At 40.9% G+C, this 16,441-nt stretch overlaps 2 protein-coding genes across 5 annotated transcripts in view; one reads left to right on the top strand and one right to left on the bottom strand.

Moving 5' to 3' along the window:
- The first annotated feature begins 405 nt into the window (after positions 1-405).
- galr2b (galanin receptor 2b) lies at positions 406-4,747 on the top strand. The gene is made up of 2 exons (XM_029509127.1): positions 406-782; positions 3,988-4,747. The coding sequence occupies exons 1-2, from the start codon at positions 406-408 to the stop codon at positions 4,745-4,747; spliced, it is 1,137 nt and encodes a 378-aa protein (XP_029364987.1).
- Positions 4,748-9,135: 4,388 nt separating this feature from the next.
- Positions 9,136-16,441, bottom strand: part of axin1 (axin 1) — a 30,031-nt gene continuing 22,725 nt past the window's right edge. For 2 of the 4 annotated variants that reach the window (XM_029508056.1, XM_029508055.1), the window contains 5 exons: positions 16,276-16,440; positions 15,924-16,172; positions 15,658-15,765; positions 12,785-12,934; positions 9,136-12,253 (listed from right to left, as the gene is read on the bottom strand). In XM_029508056.1, the coding sequence (XP_029363916.1) occupies positions 12,127-12,253; positions 12,785-12,934; positions 15,658-15,765; positions 15,924-16,172; positions 16,276-16,440 (799 nt within the window). In that variant the 3' untranslated portion in view covers positions 9,136-12,126. The remainder of the gene's footprint in view (positions 12,254-12,784; positions 12,935-15,657; positions 15,766-15,923; positions 16,173-16,275; position 16,441) is intronic. The other 2 variants (XM_029508057.1, XM_029508058.1) reach the window with 2 other exon arrangements.

The following is a 16,441-nucleotide window of genomic DNA, read 5'->3' as shown; positions in this document are numbered from 1 at the left end:
ACATAATGGTAATCTTTCATTACAAACCAACTGCAGTGCAGCCTTTGTTGTGACAAAATACATAATATAATTATCAACACGTCTGCCAAAAACGGCTTCTCCCACTTCATTCTTGTTTCATTAGTATGCATGGCATGATTGGACGGGGATTAATTAGATGAGGAAATCTCTCAGTGCATGAAGCTCTATCAACATCTTTTCGCATGATTACAAAAAATCTTGTGAATAAACTTTCTTCTGCGTGAGCTCCTTTTGTCATCCAGTCAAAGCAGGACACCAGTGCCTGAGCAGTGTGTGTGGCGTTTGCGTCACACACAAGCTACGTTGAAACAGTCTGATGCTCAGGAGGCAGACTATAGTTTGCTGCATATATGTGTCTCTCTTCTCCATTTGCAGACTTGCAACATGTCTGATTTTGAGGATTTTAGCAGGCTTGACGCGGGGCAGGTAAACGTGTCTGAAAGCTACCAGCTGAACCCCACCAGCGTCATCGTGTCGGTGGTCTTCTCCCTCATCTTCCTGTTGGGCACCATTGGCAACAGCCTGGTGCTCGCCGTGCTGCTGCGGAGCGGGCAGGTCGGATACAACACGACCAACCTGTTCATACTCAACCTGAGCGTGGCCGACTTCTTCTTCATCATCTTCTGCGTCCCTTTCCAAGCCACCATCTACTCTCTGGAGGGATGGGTGTTCGGCTCCTTCATGTGCAAAGTGGTGCACTTCCTCATCAACCTCACCATGTACGCCAGCAGCTTCACACTCGCCACCGTCTCTGTAGACAGGTACGTATATTAGCATCTCCAGCTGCCTCATCTGGGACATTTAAAGCTGATTTAGAGTGACCAATAAATATTAGCTTTGCAAATTCTTTTCAAAATGAAGGGCACATTTTCCAAAAGCCCAAGGTTGCTACTGTTGGCTCTAAATATCATTTCAATAGGACATTTCTATTAGCAGCTCAGCTATTAAGTTGTTGTTGTGGGGTTTTTTTTATGTGGCAGCTTTACATGTCCTCACAGCTGAACTTGACATCTTCAAATTGCTTGTTTATTTTATTCAAGCAGTTCTAACAATCATAAATTAATGAGGTGAGTTCACTGTCAACAAAATCTTCAGATTTCTTCCACCAGCCAGATGGTCTTGATTCTTGTCCGCTTGTCAAAAACGTCCTTGGACAAGACACTAAATTGCTCCCTTTGCAACACTGCTGCGTAAGATGCGAACGTGAAGCACTGAACACGGCCAGTGATGTAAAGTGCTTTAAGTCGTGAATAAGAGGGAACAGAAGCTTGGAAATGCAGATCAGTCATTACTCACAGAAATGTCTAATTCACGCTCCTTGTTTTGTTTTGATTAATCTATTCCTCTACTCAAAAGAAACCCCTGAAATTAATATTCATGAAAATTCAGATTAATAACTGCCGTAATCATCTTTACTCTTTTGGTCTTCTTTATTTGCTCTTAATGTCTCTGCCATTTTTTTTTCCAGCTGTTGATCAATTGATATATTTTGCACACAATATTTTATGAGAATATATTTATATTGTGAAACAAAGCCTGATGCATGTGTCATCTGAGTTCAGCCCACAGATTATCGATCTAAAGGCATTAATTAAAACAATCATCACTAAAGAGAGAGAGGGAATAAAGAAGGTGTGTAATGAGTGAAGCGCCTGGCTCTCCTGCTGTTTTGTGCCATTAAAGATGTAATGTTATGCACACGCTGGTAGAAATATTATGGGGAACGAACATTAAGCTAAACAGCGCTGAACGAACGCACAGCTCACAGTGATGATCGACCATCGAGCAGCGCAGCAGGTTTCCTCACAGAAACTATTTTCGTATCAAAATGGCCGTCAAAGGCTTCAACAGCTTCACGCTTCATTTCCAAAGTATGGCGTCCATCTTCTCCAAAATGAAAAAAAAAAATAAAAAAAAAATCATCTACTATTGACAAATGTGAATATTAAAAAATAGAAGTGCAACCCTTTCACTTGAAAAGGTGATGCACAGACCTTTTTCAATATGGACTCCCCCTCCGTCATGCACTAGTTATGCGACCACATATCTTTAGTTTAAGCGCCCACACTGCAGTGACTCTATTTGCTGATGGGAATTATATTCACATCTTAACCAGCATGTATGCACACTAGTACTGAAGAGACGAGCAAATAAGTTTGATGATAACATGGTGTAGTCTTTCAGTCTGTTATGCCCCAGCCTTGGGCGACCTTGCGGGAGATGCACGGCACTCGACCAACGAGCCAAATATAAAGCAGACACTTCTAAAATCACACAGTTTGGATGTTAAGACGAAAAGCACAGGCAAGAGAAACACATGGGGCCTTAAAAATACTGAATCACAGACTTTCTTTTTTTTTTATGACCACCCCAAAACTGCGCATTATTGAATCAGAGACTTGTGTGACCTCACAGAGATCTGTAATTGAATATTTTATGAGACATTCACGCCCTCTCCCTGGTAGGAAAGTAAATCCATCACATGGGAGGCTTTAAGCCGTCATTATGGTGTTGGACGACACAGTCAGCTCAGTCAATATGGACAGAGTCAGGGTGCAGATGCCATCTGTGGCAGGCCCCACCTGTGTTTACACTTCAGAGGATTCAATAACGTCGCCAGACGTTTCCTCCTCAAAGTGGAAAAGAGCAGGAACATCTAAGTAAGAGGTAAAAGGATTTCTGCTGTTCACTTTGTGTGTGACAAGAACAGAAAAGCAACATCCTACGGTGACACATTCATCCAGGAATCCCCCACAGGACTGACATCTCTGTTTGGACTTTCAGAACACCACACACACACACACACACACACACACTATCCATTTTCGCTGTGACTCACAGTGTGTCCGCTGTGACTTCATGCCTAAGAAGTCTCCACTGTGAACATGGTCTTATATATATATATATATATATATAAAGGCAATTCTATATTGAGGAATTTAATTGAACTCGCAGTTTGAGAGTGCTTGAGATCTGGTGAGTAGAAGATAATGTATATGCATCATTATTACATAACGTTGTTTAACGTTATGTAATGAAGGAATGTATCTAAAAACTTTTTGAACCTGTGCTGCAAAAACTTAATATGTATAATAACACTGCAGTCAAGCAATCCAACATCAGCTTTGACAATGTAAATGGTTTCCTTTTTTATTTATTTTATTTTTAAAGCAAAACATCTTCTCGTACATGAAAAGTATCTATTTTGAGAGCCACCAAGCGTGGAGTACTTTTTTCATTTATCTGTTATTCCCCGAGCCACTGAACCTCCAGACGTGACAAGGAGCTTCAAGATATTTTCTTTTTTCTTTCCATTTCCTTTGAGTGCTAAATGTCTCTGGCCTCTTTTTCGTTTTTTTAAAAAAAAGGACCAATTTTCTCTGTTTCAAGAGAGCAGGCTGAAGTGTCAGGGAGGACATGGATTTGAAGCTTTACCCACAATCCCTGCCTTCGGCGAGAGAAGCAGAAACACTTTAAATACTCCCCATCCATCAGAGAAGACGCAGCAGATTGTAAAGTGGAAAATCCAGAGTGGAGTCATTTCTCCGTAAGGCGCTGTAAAAACATCAGGTTCTTCCTGCATCACAGCACGCCGTGCATGCTGGGAATTGTGCCTGTTCAGCACCATCAAAAGCAAAGCACAAGGAGCAGTCCGCTGCCCTCATGTAATCAAACTCGCTGAATCAAATGTCAGCATGTAGAGAAAGTGTAGTACGGAAATGTATCATGGACGTTAAACGGGTCTAATAATTTACAGAAAATGCAAGATGACGTGGATTTAGAAGAAAAAACAAAAAAACAGATTGAATAGATTGAAGGTTTTAGTTTAAAACGTGAAGGTGAAGCTGAAATATTGTTTTAATGATGACCTGGTGGAATATTTACATCCACTCGGCATGTCCGTCGTTGGTGAATAATATCTAAGGCCTATTTTATTTTATTTTATTTTATTTTTTGCCTTTCTAGGTACCTGGCTATTCGCTACCCGTTGCGCTCCAGAGAGCTGCGAACTCCTTGTAATGCCGTGGTAGCCATGGTGATCATCTGGGGCCTCTCCCTGGTCTTCGCAGGTCCGTATCTCAGCTACTACGACTTGATCGAGTACAACAGCACCGTGTGCATCCCCGGCTGGGAGGAGCAGAACCGGAAGGTGCTGGACACGTGCACCTTCCTGTTCGGCTACGTCATCCCCGTGCTGATCGTGAGCCTCTCCTACACCCGAACCATCAAGTACCTCTGGACCGCCGTCGACCCTCTGGACGGCATGTCAGAGTCCAAGAGGGCCAAGCGCAAAGTCACCAAAATGATCATCATCGTCACGGTGCTTTTCTGCATATGCTGGCTGCCATACCACGTGGTGATTCTGTGCTACCTGTACGGTCACTTCCCTTTCAATCAGACAACGTACGCCTTCAGGCTTCTCTCTCACTGCATGGCCTACGCCAACTCCTGCGTCAACCCCATCGTGTACGCTCTGGTGTCCAAGCACTTCCGCAAAGGCTTCAAGAAAGTGTTCAGCTGCATCCTCAGCAAAAAACGGAGAAATAAGGTGCATGTAGTTCACGTGGCCAACACCGTGCCCGGGTTTGAAGCTGGATCCACGGAGGTGTCACAGATGAACGAGGAGAACGTAAGACAGAATGAGTGCGAAATGATCAACAGGCCCGCCGTCGAGCCACGAGAAGCGACGGTGACACTGAATTTGCCCTTTCAGCAGCAGACTTGACGAATGATTCCACTTAGTACAGAAAACCTTTCGCAAGAGATGCTGCAGCACCTAATATGGAAACCTCTAATCACAATACTCACACTTTTGGTTTGCAAATTACTCGAGCACAGAAGATCAGACAGAATAGTTTCACCAGAGAGTGAGAATTCTTCAGTATTTCCTGTTCCCACCATTTGCCTTAACCGCTGCTTCGTTGAAGTTTTTGCGGCGACTGAGAGTCCACGCCCTTCAAGCACTTTCTCAGAGCAGCACAGAATGTGTCTCTTCGTGTTACAGTATATTTTTCCTTCCAAATAGTCCCAAAGATATAGAAAGTTTGGCAACCGTGCAGGGAACTAAACGTGTTCAACATTTGCTGTTTATTTGACCCCAGACAGGGTTTGATGCAGGTCGAAGGTGGCGCTTCAGTTTGTACCGAGGTCAGGAGCTCAGCCATTGAACGGGAACGCCGTGCACTGTGTTCAACAGAGGATTTAAAGATCTGTAGCTTCAGCCTCTCAACGTTACCTAGCTCTTTTTAAACGGGCTGCTTTTCTTTCAGGTGGTTTCTCTCAGTTCCTCTTTGTTTCTGTTTGTTCGCGATTTTGCATGCAGATGCTTCTCTGTCCTGTCAAGATATTACTGGTCCATTTGAAAAATATATATTTTAGCTCACAAACACTTTTAGCTAACATGAATTTAGTTTAAAAAAAAAGGTGCTTTTGTTCTTGTTAAAATAGTTATTAGGGGAAAAGCTTTTGGATCCCACTTAAAATTGAACATGTTTTCTTGCTTTACTTGTATTTTGCACTGATCGTGATGGCATGAGGATTCTCTTTGGTGTAAATTCTTATATATTGAATCTGTTTATCAATAAGCACTTGGAACATTTAGGAGTTATGTGTTATATCTAGGAAAATGTGTATTTTGTGAGAAAGCTGTGAAACGATTATGTTAATTCGCCGGGTAAATCGGTTCTCTCCCCCAACTGACAGTAGATCTCCAGTATCCTGCTCTCTCTCTGTTTTGCCGTAAGCTTGTGTCCTACCTCAGAGTTGAAAAAAAAAAGAAGAAGCATCTTCTTGCCTTTTAGTTGTACTCTCTTCTAACTGTATAAAATAGGTTTTCCTTCCTGAGACTCATTTCCAATCAGAGCATTTCCCATTTGCACGGACCGATCCCCTGGTGTTTGCCCTACTCTGTGCATCCTCGTATTTACTGAAGTGTTTTCCTGTTTGTTTTGTTTCATACGTAGATTTTAAAACTATTTATACATTTAGCTTTAAAATCTCTCTGTGTACAGTACACATATATATATATGTATAAATATAAATGTTCATCAAATGTTTTAGAACTGCATTACAAATGTAATACACACTTTCATGACCAAATAAAAATATTTTCTGCTCTAATGTTTTACTGGAGGTCAATCTGTCAGTCTTTCTGTGAAAAACTGATGACAAGAAAAAATATTATTCTGCATCCATGTTCTGCATCCATCTTTGTGTGTTTCTACACACCACTGTGCTCTGGCGTTGGTAAATGACACCTTAAGTGTCGACCGACTGAGGCTGACGGTTCTTTTTTATGATCACACATTCAGGAGTATGCTCCATATCCGGGCAGAATAGATTAGAGATCTTGGTTCATTAGACAGAGATGGCATTAATGATAACAACAGAGACGGATCACCGTGGGAGGTGAGTGCAGACCTGGCAGCATTACAGTTCACGCGGGGCTCAAAAGAAAGGCACTAAAGAATAAATTAAACTCGTTGGAGAAGGACAACTGAACTGGTTCATCGTTGTGTTTCTTGTTTCAACTGGATTTTTGTCGGGGGACAGAAATCGATGACCTCTCACACATATTTGCACCAATGTGGAGACTGGATTGCCCGACTAGAATAGATCAACACAGTTGTTGGTGGCTAGTTTCAGATTTTTTGAAAACACTGTTTCACTGCTGCAACCATCTTTTTATTTATTTATTTATTTTTTAGTCATACTTTCACATTATCCCCCCAGTATGAGCAGCCGGACGCCATGCACTGATATTTCGTTGTGATTTTTACTCAGCAGTTGATTTGGAATTCCACATGTAAAAAAAAAAACAACAACAACAACAAAAAACTCATTTATAGTCATGGTTCTTAAATTTTTTTGGATCTCAGATCTGTGAGCTGACACATTTGAGTGAGAAAAATATTCTACGTCTACACAGGAACACAGCTTTTACTAAAGCACACGTTACACTTATAAATGACTTCATTATATCCACAAAAGGGTGGTCAGAGCAGGCAATCCGTTTTGGAGAAGGTTAACGGCCTGCAGGCTGTAGCCACAGAAATAAGTCCTGTTGTGGTGGAAATGTGTCGTTATGTCATTTATAACCTCGGCCTGTGTTGGTTGCTCTGGAAACCACGCTGATATTTATCTTGGAGGTAACAAAGCCGTGAGTTAGTTCTTAATATCCATCCATTATCTGTACTGATTATCCACGCAGGGTTGGCCTGGATAACCTGGACAGGCCGCCATTCACGCTCACATCTACAGGTAGATAACAATTAGTCCTAATGTGCATTTCTTTGGACTGTTGGGGGGAGAAGCGCCAAGGCCTGGGATTCGAATCCAGAACTTTTATTGCTGTGAGGTAAGAGAACAGGCCACTGCTCCATCGCACCACTCCCTTTCCCTCATGTCCTACAGAAGCAAAGATTGTCTCGACCTCTGAAGTGAGCTTTAAGGATCATATTGTGCGGAGTGACTCAAAGACTGAAAGTCTGAGTAGCAGCAAGATCTTATCGAGCTCTTCAGGACCGGCTGATAATCTAACAAACTTCAGGAGGTGGAATGAGATTTCTTTGTAGTTCCATTCTAGCAATTTTGAGAGGTTTTGTGAGAAACTGAGCTGACCCCTCGAGCTAATAATCTGAGCTCATAAGTGTGAGAAACCTCCGCAGAAAGGAACTCAAAGACCTCTCAAAGAGTTACGAGCGACAAGTTTGTATTTTTGGAAATTCAGAAACATTTTTTTCTTTGTTTTTTATTTACGTAATGTTGAGGGAAATTTAAATGTTTGTTTAGTGTCACAAGGAACACAAGTGTTTGATGAATGTGTCCTTCTTCCTCACACCAGTCTTAAAATTAAAAGACATCTTAAATCAAAGGCAAATGGAGATGGATTTATAAAAATCTTTGAGTTAGTACGGTTTCTTCAGATGGTTCGTCTGAACGACATTTCATCATTTCAACACGTTAAAAATGAATAATGGCGGAAAATGCGTGAACGAATTTATTCACCTTCAACCTGCCTCAGGGTTTATGCGTTTGTTTATGAAATCTGATGATGTTGTTGGAGGAATTAAAACGGAAAACTGGCCCCACCATCGTCATCATCACCATCATCACCTTACCTTATTATTAACACAGCCCTTTGTGTGACAATTTCAACACATGGTACAACAGGGAAGTGAATAACACATGAGAATGTCTCTTACAGCTCAGTGGATCATCTTCTAAGCCTTTATTGTGGTTATGCTGTACACCAGCTTATCCACTGCAGGGCAAATGGCACACATTTCCTTTCTACCAAGCTGCTGGCTCAGGGATGAAGGTTAGAATCTCTGACTCTTATGATTCAAAGGAAGGAGTGTGTCAAACAAATGGGTGTTTACTGACAGGTCAGCAAACCGGAGAGATCTTATCGACAGCGACACAAAGAAACAGCAGGGAGCTGGAGACAATCGCACTCTGTTGCTGAGGAGTGCAAAAGAAGTGCGTCAGAAAAAAAAAAAAAAGGCAGTGGTGCTTTGCAGCTTCTTGGCACTCAGATGATGAATGAAAGCTTTTTAATTTAGCTTCAAGAAGCTGCAAAGGGGGAAAATATAAACAGGGGGTTGAAATTTTTCTGAGATGAGCCCAAACGTGAGTGAGCTATTAGGCGAAGAGCAGCAGTGTGACCTTATCTGCTCCAAACAGCCCGTTCTCAGTATGAAGTGTTGATTAGCTGGTGTGAGAGTCGAGGTAGAAGCAGCACAACTCCCGGCAGTCACCGCAGGAAGCTCACCTATCAGTACTTATTCCAAATCAATACGTTCACAGGCAGCGATGCAGAGCTGTGTCCGCAGATTTGTTCTCCCCACGTTTGATTCCAATTTGTAAGCAAGTTGAGCCACAGTTTTTTTTTTTTTTTTAATTTCATATGATCCTGACCTCTGTGGTGGGAAAATATTGTGTGTTAGTGTATCTATTGATAGAGCACCATCTTCAGTCTGCAGTGATACACTGCAGCTGTGATCAACTTCAAAAGAGATTTAACTTTTTTTTTTATGAATAAATACAGAAATGCCTTGACATATTGTCCCATGAGGACTTGCGCGCGCGCACACACACACACAACGCAAGCGCTGATTTATTGCATGTATTTATTGTCCAGGTACCTTTAAACGGTAACCATGCTAAGTTAGTGAACAGAAACAGGCTCAGGCTGCTGAATGTGCTGCTGGTTGGCAACAATTTCTATTGTACATATTTACATAGAAAAAGGTGACAATCATTGAAGAACAACAATAATAAAAGAAGCCTAAACGAAGGGGAAAAAAAAAACAAACACACATATATATATATGTATATAAAGCTAGTCCCTGACATTTATGTCCCCACATCTGTCAAACGGCAGACATCATTAGCATAGTAATAAAGGCACTCTGATGTTTATATACATTTCAATGATTTTAAATAAAGGAAAAGTTCACTTTTGGGGCTTTCACAGTAAAAATCATAACAGATTTTATACTATATTTCAATAAAAGTAAACAAGGAATATAATATAGAAGTTTTTAACTTGATCATGTGCTCAAAAATAAAGTCAATCCAACAACAGAACATCAAGCAAATGCTCTTAATTTAGTAAACCGTTTACAGTTAAAAGGAATCTCAACAAATAACATCTCAAAATAAAAATTAAAAAATAATAAAGAATTACAGACAAATCTTTAAAAAAAGAAAATATTTCACTGGTTACTACGCAACAGCACATACAACACAGCACTCCGGACTGAAGGGCCATTCATTTCTGCCTATTATCCCGTAACAAAAACAGGCTTTTACTGGAGAACATGATGAGCTACTGTCACCTACAATAAAGGGTGGCCTTGATTTTTAATATCATGCTGCACCAGTGCTTTTAGTTTCATTTTACGTGCACCTCCAATATTAAAGTGACTTTTGAATATGAAATTTAGGAGCTAGGAAATTTAAATTGGCTGTGACATGTTTATTCATATAACAATAAAATGTGAGCTTCATTAAGTGACCCCGAATTATCCAAAAAAAAAAAAAACAAAAAAAAAACTACAGACATACACATCTTATACGTGCCACAAAAAGGAGTGTGAAAGGGCCATTCAAATCTGTACCTACCATCTTTCTTGTTCTTTTTCTTTGGTGTAACGTGATCTATCAAAAGCAGATCATTTGCACGAAACAATTCATTGCAGCCAGGCACGATGTGAAGCTGTGATAAGCTGCTGAAGGCTACAGATGCCTCTCTGAACTGATCCATCAACTGAACGGGGATTAAAGTGTGGTGTTAAGTTTTGGGGGAAATAGACGAAACAAAAGCTGACACACACCCACACGCACTTACTTTCAAAATTAGCATTGGCACCGTCCGTTTTAAAGGTTAAATTAATCATCTTCCTTTATAGAAGATGATGGACGGATGAACAGACGTGTTCGTGTAGCAGATGTTTCTTTAAATAGGATGCTTTTGTTGAAGTTGTATGCAAATGTATAGGCAGATGAAAGATTGTGTTGATTTTTCAAGCTTAACACAGTAAATACATCCCATGCAAAAAATAGACATTCAAAAATCATCAGGATATATTAATGGTTACTTTTTTTTTTTTTTTTTTTTTTGCTTAGAAACTGAAGAAATAAAAACAGCAGAGAGCGCAGCTCTATCCTCATCTGTGTAAAGCTCATCACTGCTGATATGACCCTTTCACTTGCACTGCGGGATGTTTGCCATTGGCAACTACACAACCCCAGAGAAGCCCATTTATATTTAATGTTGCCACCGAGGTTTGAGGAGTGCGAGTGTCATGAAGCAAAAGTTAATGAAGCGTATTGACCTTCGATTGTCTTTTTCACTTCAAATCAACACAAATATCTGCATCCAACTGCATCTGTAGCTTCAAATTCTTTTGAATACGGTAACTAATTATATAACATTCATTTCAAATCTAGATTGTGGATATGCAAAACAACTGAAATTGCGTGGTTTCCAGTTATTTGTTATTTTTGTTTCTTTGTGCTACAATATCATCACAAAAGACAATATGAGGTCTACTTGGGTATTCACCGGGTGTTATTCCAAGGCCGTTAACTTTCAGCTTCAGCTGGGCTGCATAAAAACAGTGCACATAAACACAGTCATCTGCTACATTTATAATGCAGTTCACACCAAATAACCCAAAAAACGTAATTAAATAAAATACGTTGTGCAACATGCAGAAATGCAAATTGGTAAAAACAGCCTTGTAATAAAGGTTGTGGTTACGTTTCAGATTGCATTATACTTTAAAAGGTTGTATTTTTGAATGTCTGTGTTAGAAGGTATTCCAAAATACCCCCCCCCAAAAAAAATAATCTCAAGACGCTGTGCTGTTGTGCTGGACTGCGACAGTCTGAACAGGGGTTTCTATTTTTCTGGTCACTTAGTGTTTGGTGCTTCAGCTGAAGGTCAGCTGAAGGTCAGACGTGGTCAGTGATACAGAACACAAAGTGCAGCCTGACTCAATGCCACAAAATGAAGGAATTAAGTGTTCGACAAGCGTCAATGACAGAGTCTAGACAACTCATACAACATAATGAAAAACAAACAAACACAAAAACTAAATCAGCCCTATAGAGGATTTTCGTTGTCGTCAATTGGGGCGACACTCGACGAGCATTTTAAATACTTAAATAGATATAAAATTCTGTAATCTTTTAACACAAACTGTACACATCTGGTACCAATACATATAAAAATTACAAGTGCGATTACTTTAGAAAGGACAGCCTCTGATACAGCATATCAAAAATATGTAGCTTTAGTAGCACTTTATCTAATAAACTTTACATTTCTACATTTCACTCCAAAGGTGTGATTTAGGTCTTTTTATTTAGTTCCTTTTCGTTGCAGTGGTGTTACCCCCCCAAAAAATAAAATAAAATAAAATAAAATAAAAGCCAGAAATCAGCTGCTGTGATCTCAGCTTCACACTGGAGTCTCTTTTATTTGTATCACTCTCTTCTCGTCGTCGTCTTCATCCTAAATCACTTTCTCATTACCACCCGAAAGCTCCCCGGCCCGTCACCTGCTCTCCAATCGCTTCCTCCTCCACGTCCACTTCAATCAATTTTTTCAACTTTTCCAATAATCTTTTCCTCAAAGATGGGCAAGACGGCGTCATCTTCACGTACCTCCTCGAACACCACCCCGCAGTCGAACTCGTCGCTTACCTTCTTGAAATAATACCTGAAAAGGTCGAAGAACAAAGTGATCTTCACCTTCGCTTGGTTCCAGCTGGGAGGTTTGAAGATTTCACATTCATGTTGCATTTTGTAATCAGCATATAAAGCTATAATTCATCATTTCTTCAGAGTGCATCTACTCAAATCTGTTCACATTGTGACTTTGTTTTTAGGTTCTGGTTCAATGAACACCGAGATATTTAGAAAATATTTTATATTAATGATTGTCCATCCAAAAGAACAATGCCATCAGAGACTGAATAACCAGTGGCTAGCTGTCTAATAGTATGCCGAATGTGCTGCTGAATAGGCACATTGTCACATATTTGCTTTTTGACAACTGATCGTCTGCCATAGTTTGTTTGTGCGTTGCGAGCACCTGCAGTTATCATTCTGCTGTGGTTAAAAAAAAAAACAAAAACAATTTACCATCCCTGTCTGTGACTGTCTGTGAGCCTCCATCAGTTTATTAAGCGTGAAGCAGCTCTTGAAATATAAACCTCAACAGAAATCAATTCATGCCATAAAGTCTTACCTATAATTTCCTTTCTTCGTGAGCAGCTCTTTGAACTGGCCCAATGTGACGACCCTCCCTTTGACCGACGTCCTGTACGGTATCTGCTCTTCACAGAAATAATACGCCACCACAGTGTTGTCACACGGTTGCTTTTTACTGGCTTTGTACCTGGATTTGGTAAAAAAAAAAAAGACACAAAACTATTTATCAAATCTGAAACTTTTACATTATTAATATCCAAAGTTTGGCCAAATATGTTTTACATATATATTGAATATAGAGATTTTATAAGACAGACTTATACAGGCAAGTTCTCTAAAGGGAACTGCAGTTACATGCAGCTCACATTTAGTAACTTAATGACAGGGATGCAGTGAAAAAGGGAATGGGTGGACGAAGGGTCAAAATGCATGGAATGAGGAGAAATGTTATTAAGAACAAGGATTAATGTCACCAAGAGTTTATGGTAACATTTGAACCGAGTAGATAACTTGTAAATTTTATGTTTGACAAAACAAAACAGAACAGACATCTTACTTTCTGAATGATGTCTACGTAACCTTGCAGTCAATGCGGAGATCAAACCGTTGGCGGTCAAATCATTAAAACCAGCAGAAATAATCAATTTAGGTCCTTCTGCCCACAGTTCCCTTATAAATAGCGCATCACTGTATTTGTTGTGTTTTGTCTGATGCTGAGCTCTCAGGCCACCGTACCAATCAGACCTGGAATGGTTGGGGCTTGTCTGAGTATTAAAAGACAGCTGAGTGATGTCAGCGGATGTCTGTCAGTCAACATATCACACAGCGTTACATCCATCTGTCCTCCAAGTTAAAGATGGAAACATGGAGGAGGCCAAAGGGAGTATACCGTTTTTACAGCAGGGTTCGAGTTATTCCGGGAGCTTTAGACTAATGTAGCACTTGAAATAAAATGGCTTTGTTCCTTCTTACTCAAGTTTCTAATGTTGTTGTAGATGAAAGGTGTTTTAAACTCTGCAGCGGCTGTGGCACACTTCTCGCTGAGGCAATTAGGTTACTTAAAAACTCTCCCTAAGCGCCCAATTATGGCAATTTGCTAAAAAAAAAATACTATTACTCAGCAGAGGCAAAACTGAAGACGCTCACATCCCACCCATCAGCAGTAAGCGTCCATAATCTCACAGTGATATTATCCATAAAACAGTCTTCTTTAAATTTGTGTGCTTTTAAGTTTTCTGCAGGATCAAAGTGACAGTTGTTTGTATGTACTCAGGTAAACCACAACACATCTCTCTCTATTGACCACTTGAAGTATTTTTCACTACAAACCACATTCACATTCATCCAGCGTCCTTTCTACTGTGCGTACACACAGAGATCAATGTTATATAAACCATATTCACACAGCAAACATTTCTTTCTGACTTCAAGCAGAGCCTTCAGTCTGGAGCGTATCTGAATAAAGAAATCGATAAAATATTCACAATATTGAAAGCAAGAAAGTCCCAAAGAAAGAAACATTAACGTTTTATAGCTTCATGATCAATCTTCCTGAGTGACTCACTAACATGACAGGGGAACAGGTACATCACTGAGGATCACTGTATCCCTTGTTGTGAAGTAAATGAGGATTATTCTATTAATTTCTGATAGTGGACACTGTCAGGGCACAGGTATAAAACCAAGCCTTCCTAAAGGATCAGAGGTAAGTGGCCAAGTTCAGGTCCTGAAGGGGCTCCTGGCTTGTTGTGCAGATTCGTCAGTTTCTAATGTTTCTTCAGTTTGCACAGGAAAATGGTGGACATTGCAGGCACCTCTGATGTTTAGCATCTAGCCCATGGACATGTTGAAGCGCTGTGTTGAACCACTCTCCTTCTGATTAATTAACTCACCTATCCTTCAATCTTCTCTGAAGGGCTATTCCTCGACACTACAAAAAACCTGATGTGGATCTGCATTTCTAGGTTGCTTTGCTTTAGCAATATTTGTGCAAAACCTTTCCATGTTACACTACTAAACAAATCCATGTCCCTTCATCTTATCCAAATTCCAGTACAGCCATTTCTCCTTTGAGTCTGGACACTGGAAATACTAAAAGCTTCAGACAATCTTCATGATTTGAGCACTGAAGGACTCGAAGTCCAGTGCTGACAGACTTTTGACGAGAGGCTTTGGCCAGTGGCAGAGCCGTGCGAGCAGCCTTTCATCTGTCTCGTACGCTGTTCCACTCCATTTGTTGAGTACCCATCTGAAATGGCAGCCAAACATCACAGAGAACTGAGTTTCTGACAAAAAAATAAAACCTCAGCTCGCACAAGGGGACAGAAAATAAAAATGTACACTTCTAACTGCCTCTGTGATTCTCACTCTGGGAAATAACAAGCGAGAGATATAGTACGTTTTCTACCATCAAGTTGGATGCTTGTTATTTATACTGTTTATACCATGGTCATTCAAAATTGCCTTTCCTCAGTTGCCGTGTGTGTTGGAACCATAGAAGAGTTTCTTTCATGAAGTAACTATAATGCAGGTGTGATAGTGATGATGGAACCAAACAAAGTAACACAACTTTGGTTGTTTTCCTTTTTTTTTCCCTGAAATCTAAGTTATTGACAGCTCAATGCTCTCTACTGGCACAACATACAACAGCTGCCATCTTCAGCTGATGTGTTGTTGCTGGTTGAGTCGCATTTTTGTTTAAAAGATCTCTGGAAAGAGTAGGCAAGATGCTACATCCGAACTTCTTAGTTATTTCTGCACATCTATTTTAGCAGTTCTACAGGCAGACGTAGTTCTGGGGGACTAAACTACAGATGATGAGGGTGGAGGGTGGGTGGGTGGTGGTGAGGTCTGACCTATGGGGGCATTTGGAGATAGTGGGAGATTACTGGTAAGATACAATGGACATACTCGGGCTCGGAGAGCTCGCTGTCAGAAACGGCGGGCACCACGCTGAGTGGAGGGAACAGTGCTGGCCTGACTGCGGTGCGACCCCTCTGGATCACCTCCATCACATACCTGAAGGACCGAACAACCCCAGCAGTTAGACACAGACCAGCACTAAGGAGCAAAGGCTAGAGGGAAAAAAAGGGGGAGGTGGGGGGGCTTCTTCTGTTGTTTAAAAACTGTATAGATGGCTGGACAGATAAATGGAGACCATGAGACTGTCTACATACCTTTGCTTGGGGTGCAAAGATCCAGACTTGATCTTCTCCTCTTCAAGTCGCCGACAAACCTCCTCCAGCTGGATGAGGGGGCTGGGAGCTGGGTTGGGGGGCATGGTGGGATCCTGGATGAACGGGTGCGATGGCTGCACGTTGTTCCGCAGGTGGGAACCGACGCAGGGGAACACTGGGCCTGATCGCTCCACAGAGCTAAGACGGGAGCCCTCGTGGCCTGTGGTCCTCTTGGACCCTGAGGTACTCCTAAAATATAGAGTTTTTAATTGAAGCTTTTGATGTACAAACTAACTAAAGTGCTGAAATTGAAGAGGAATGTGCAAGGAAACCATTAACTGCTATCACTGACCCATACGGGCTCTTCTTATGTTGAATCATTTCTTTCTGTCCCTCCATCAGCCACAAAAGAATCTTCTGTTTTTTCTCCATCTCGTCTGCAGGCCCCGGCATGTCATAAGGCCGCAGATCCTCACCTTTCTTGTACAGCCTTTTACACTGTGCGCCACCTTTGCTGC

Source organism: Echeneis naucrates, chromosome 8 (genome assembly GCF_900963305.1).
Source record: "Echeneis naucrates chromosome 8, fEcheNa1.1, whole genome shotgun sequence".
Lineage (NCBI taxonomy): Eukaryota > Metazoa > Chordata > Actinopteri > Carangiformes > Echeneidae > Echeneis > Echeneis naucrates.
Note: the sequence above shows the minus strand (reverse complement) of the source record. Positions and strands in the feature narration are given on the sequence as shown.

What these genes read in the sequence shown, in the direction of transcription:
- galr2b (XM_029509127.1), top strand. Translation starts at nt 406, where the DNA reads ATGTCTGATTTTGAGGATTTTAGCAGGCTTGACGCGGGGCAGGTAAAC. An exon ending in GCCACCGTCTCTGTAGACAG is followed by an intron (nt 783 to 3,987) that starts GTACGTATATTA and finishes TTGCCTTTCTAG; the next exon opens with GTACCTGGCTATTCGCTACC.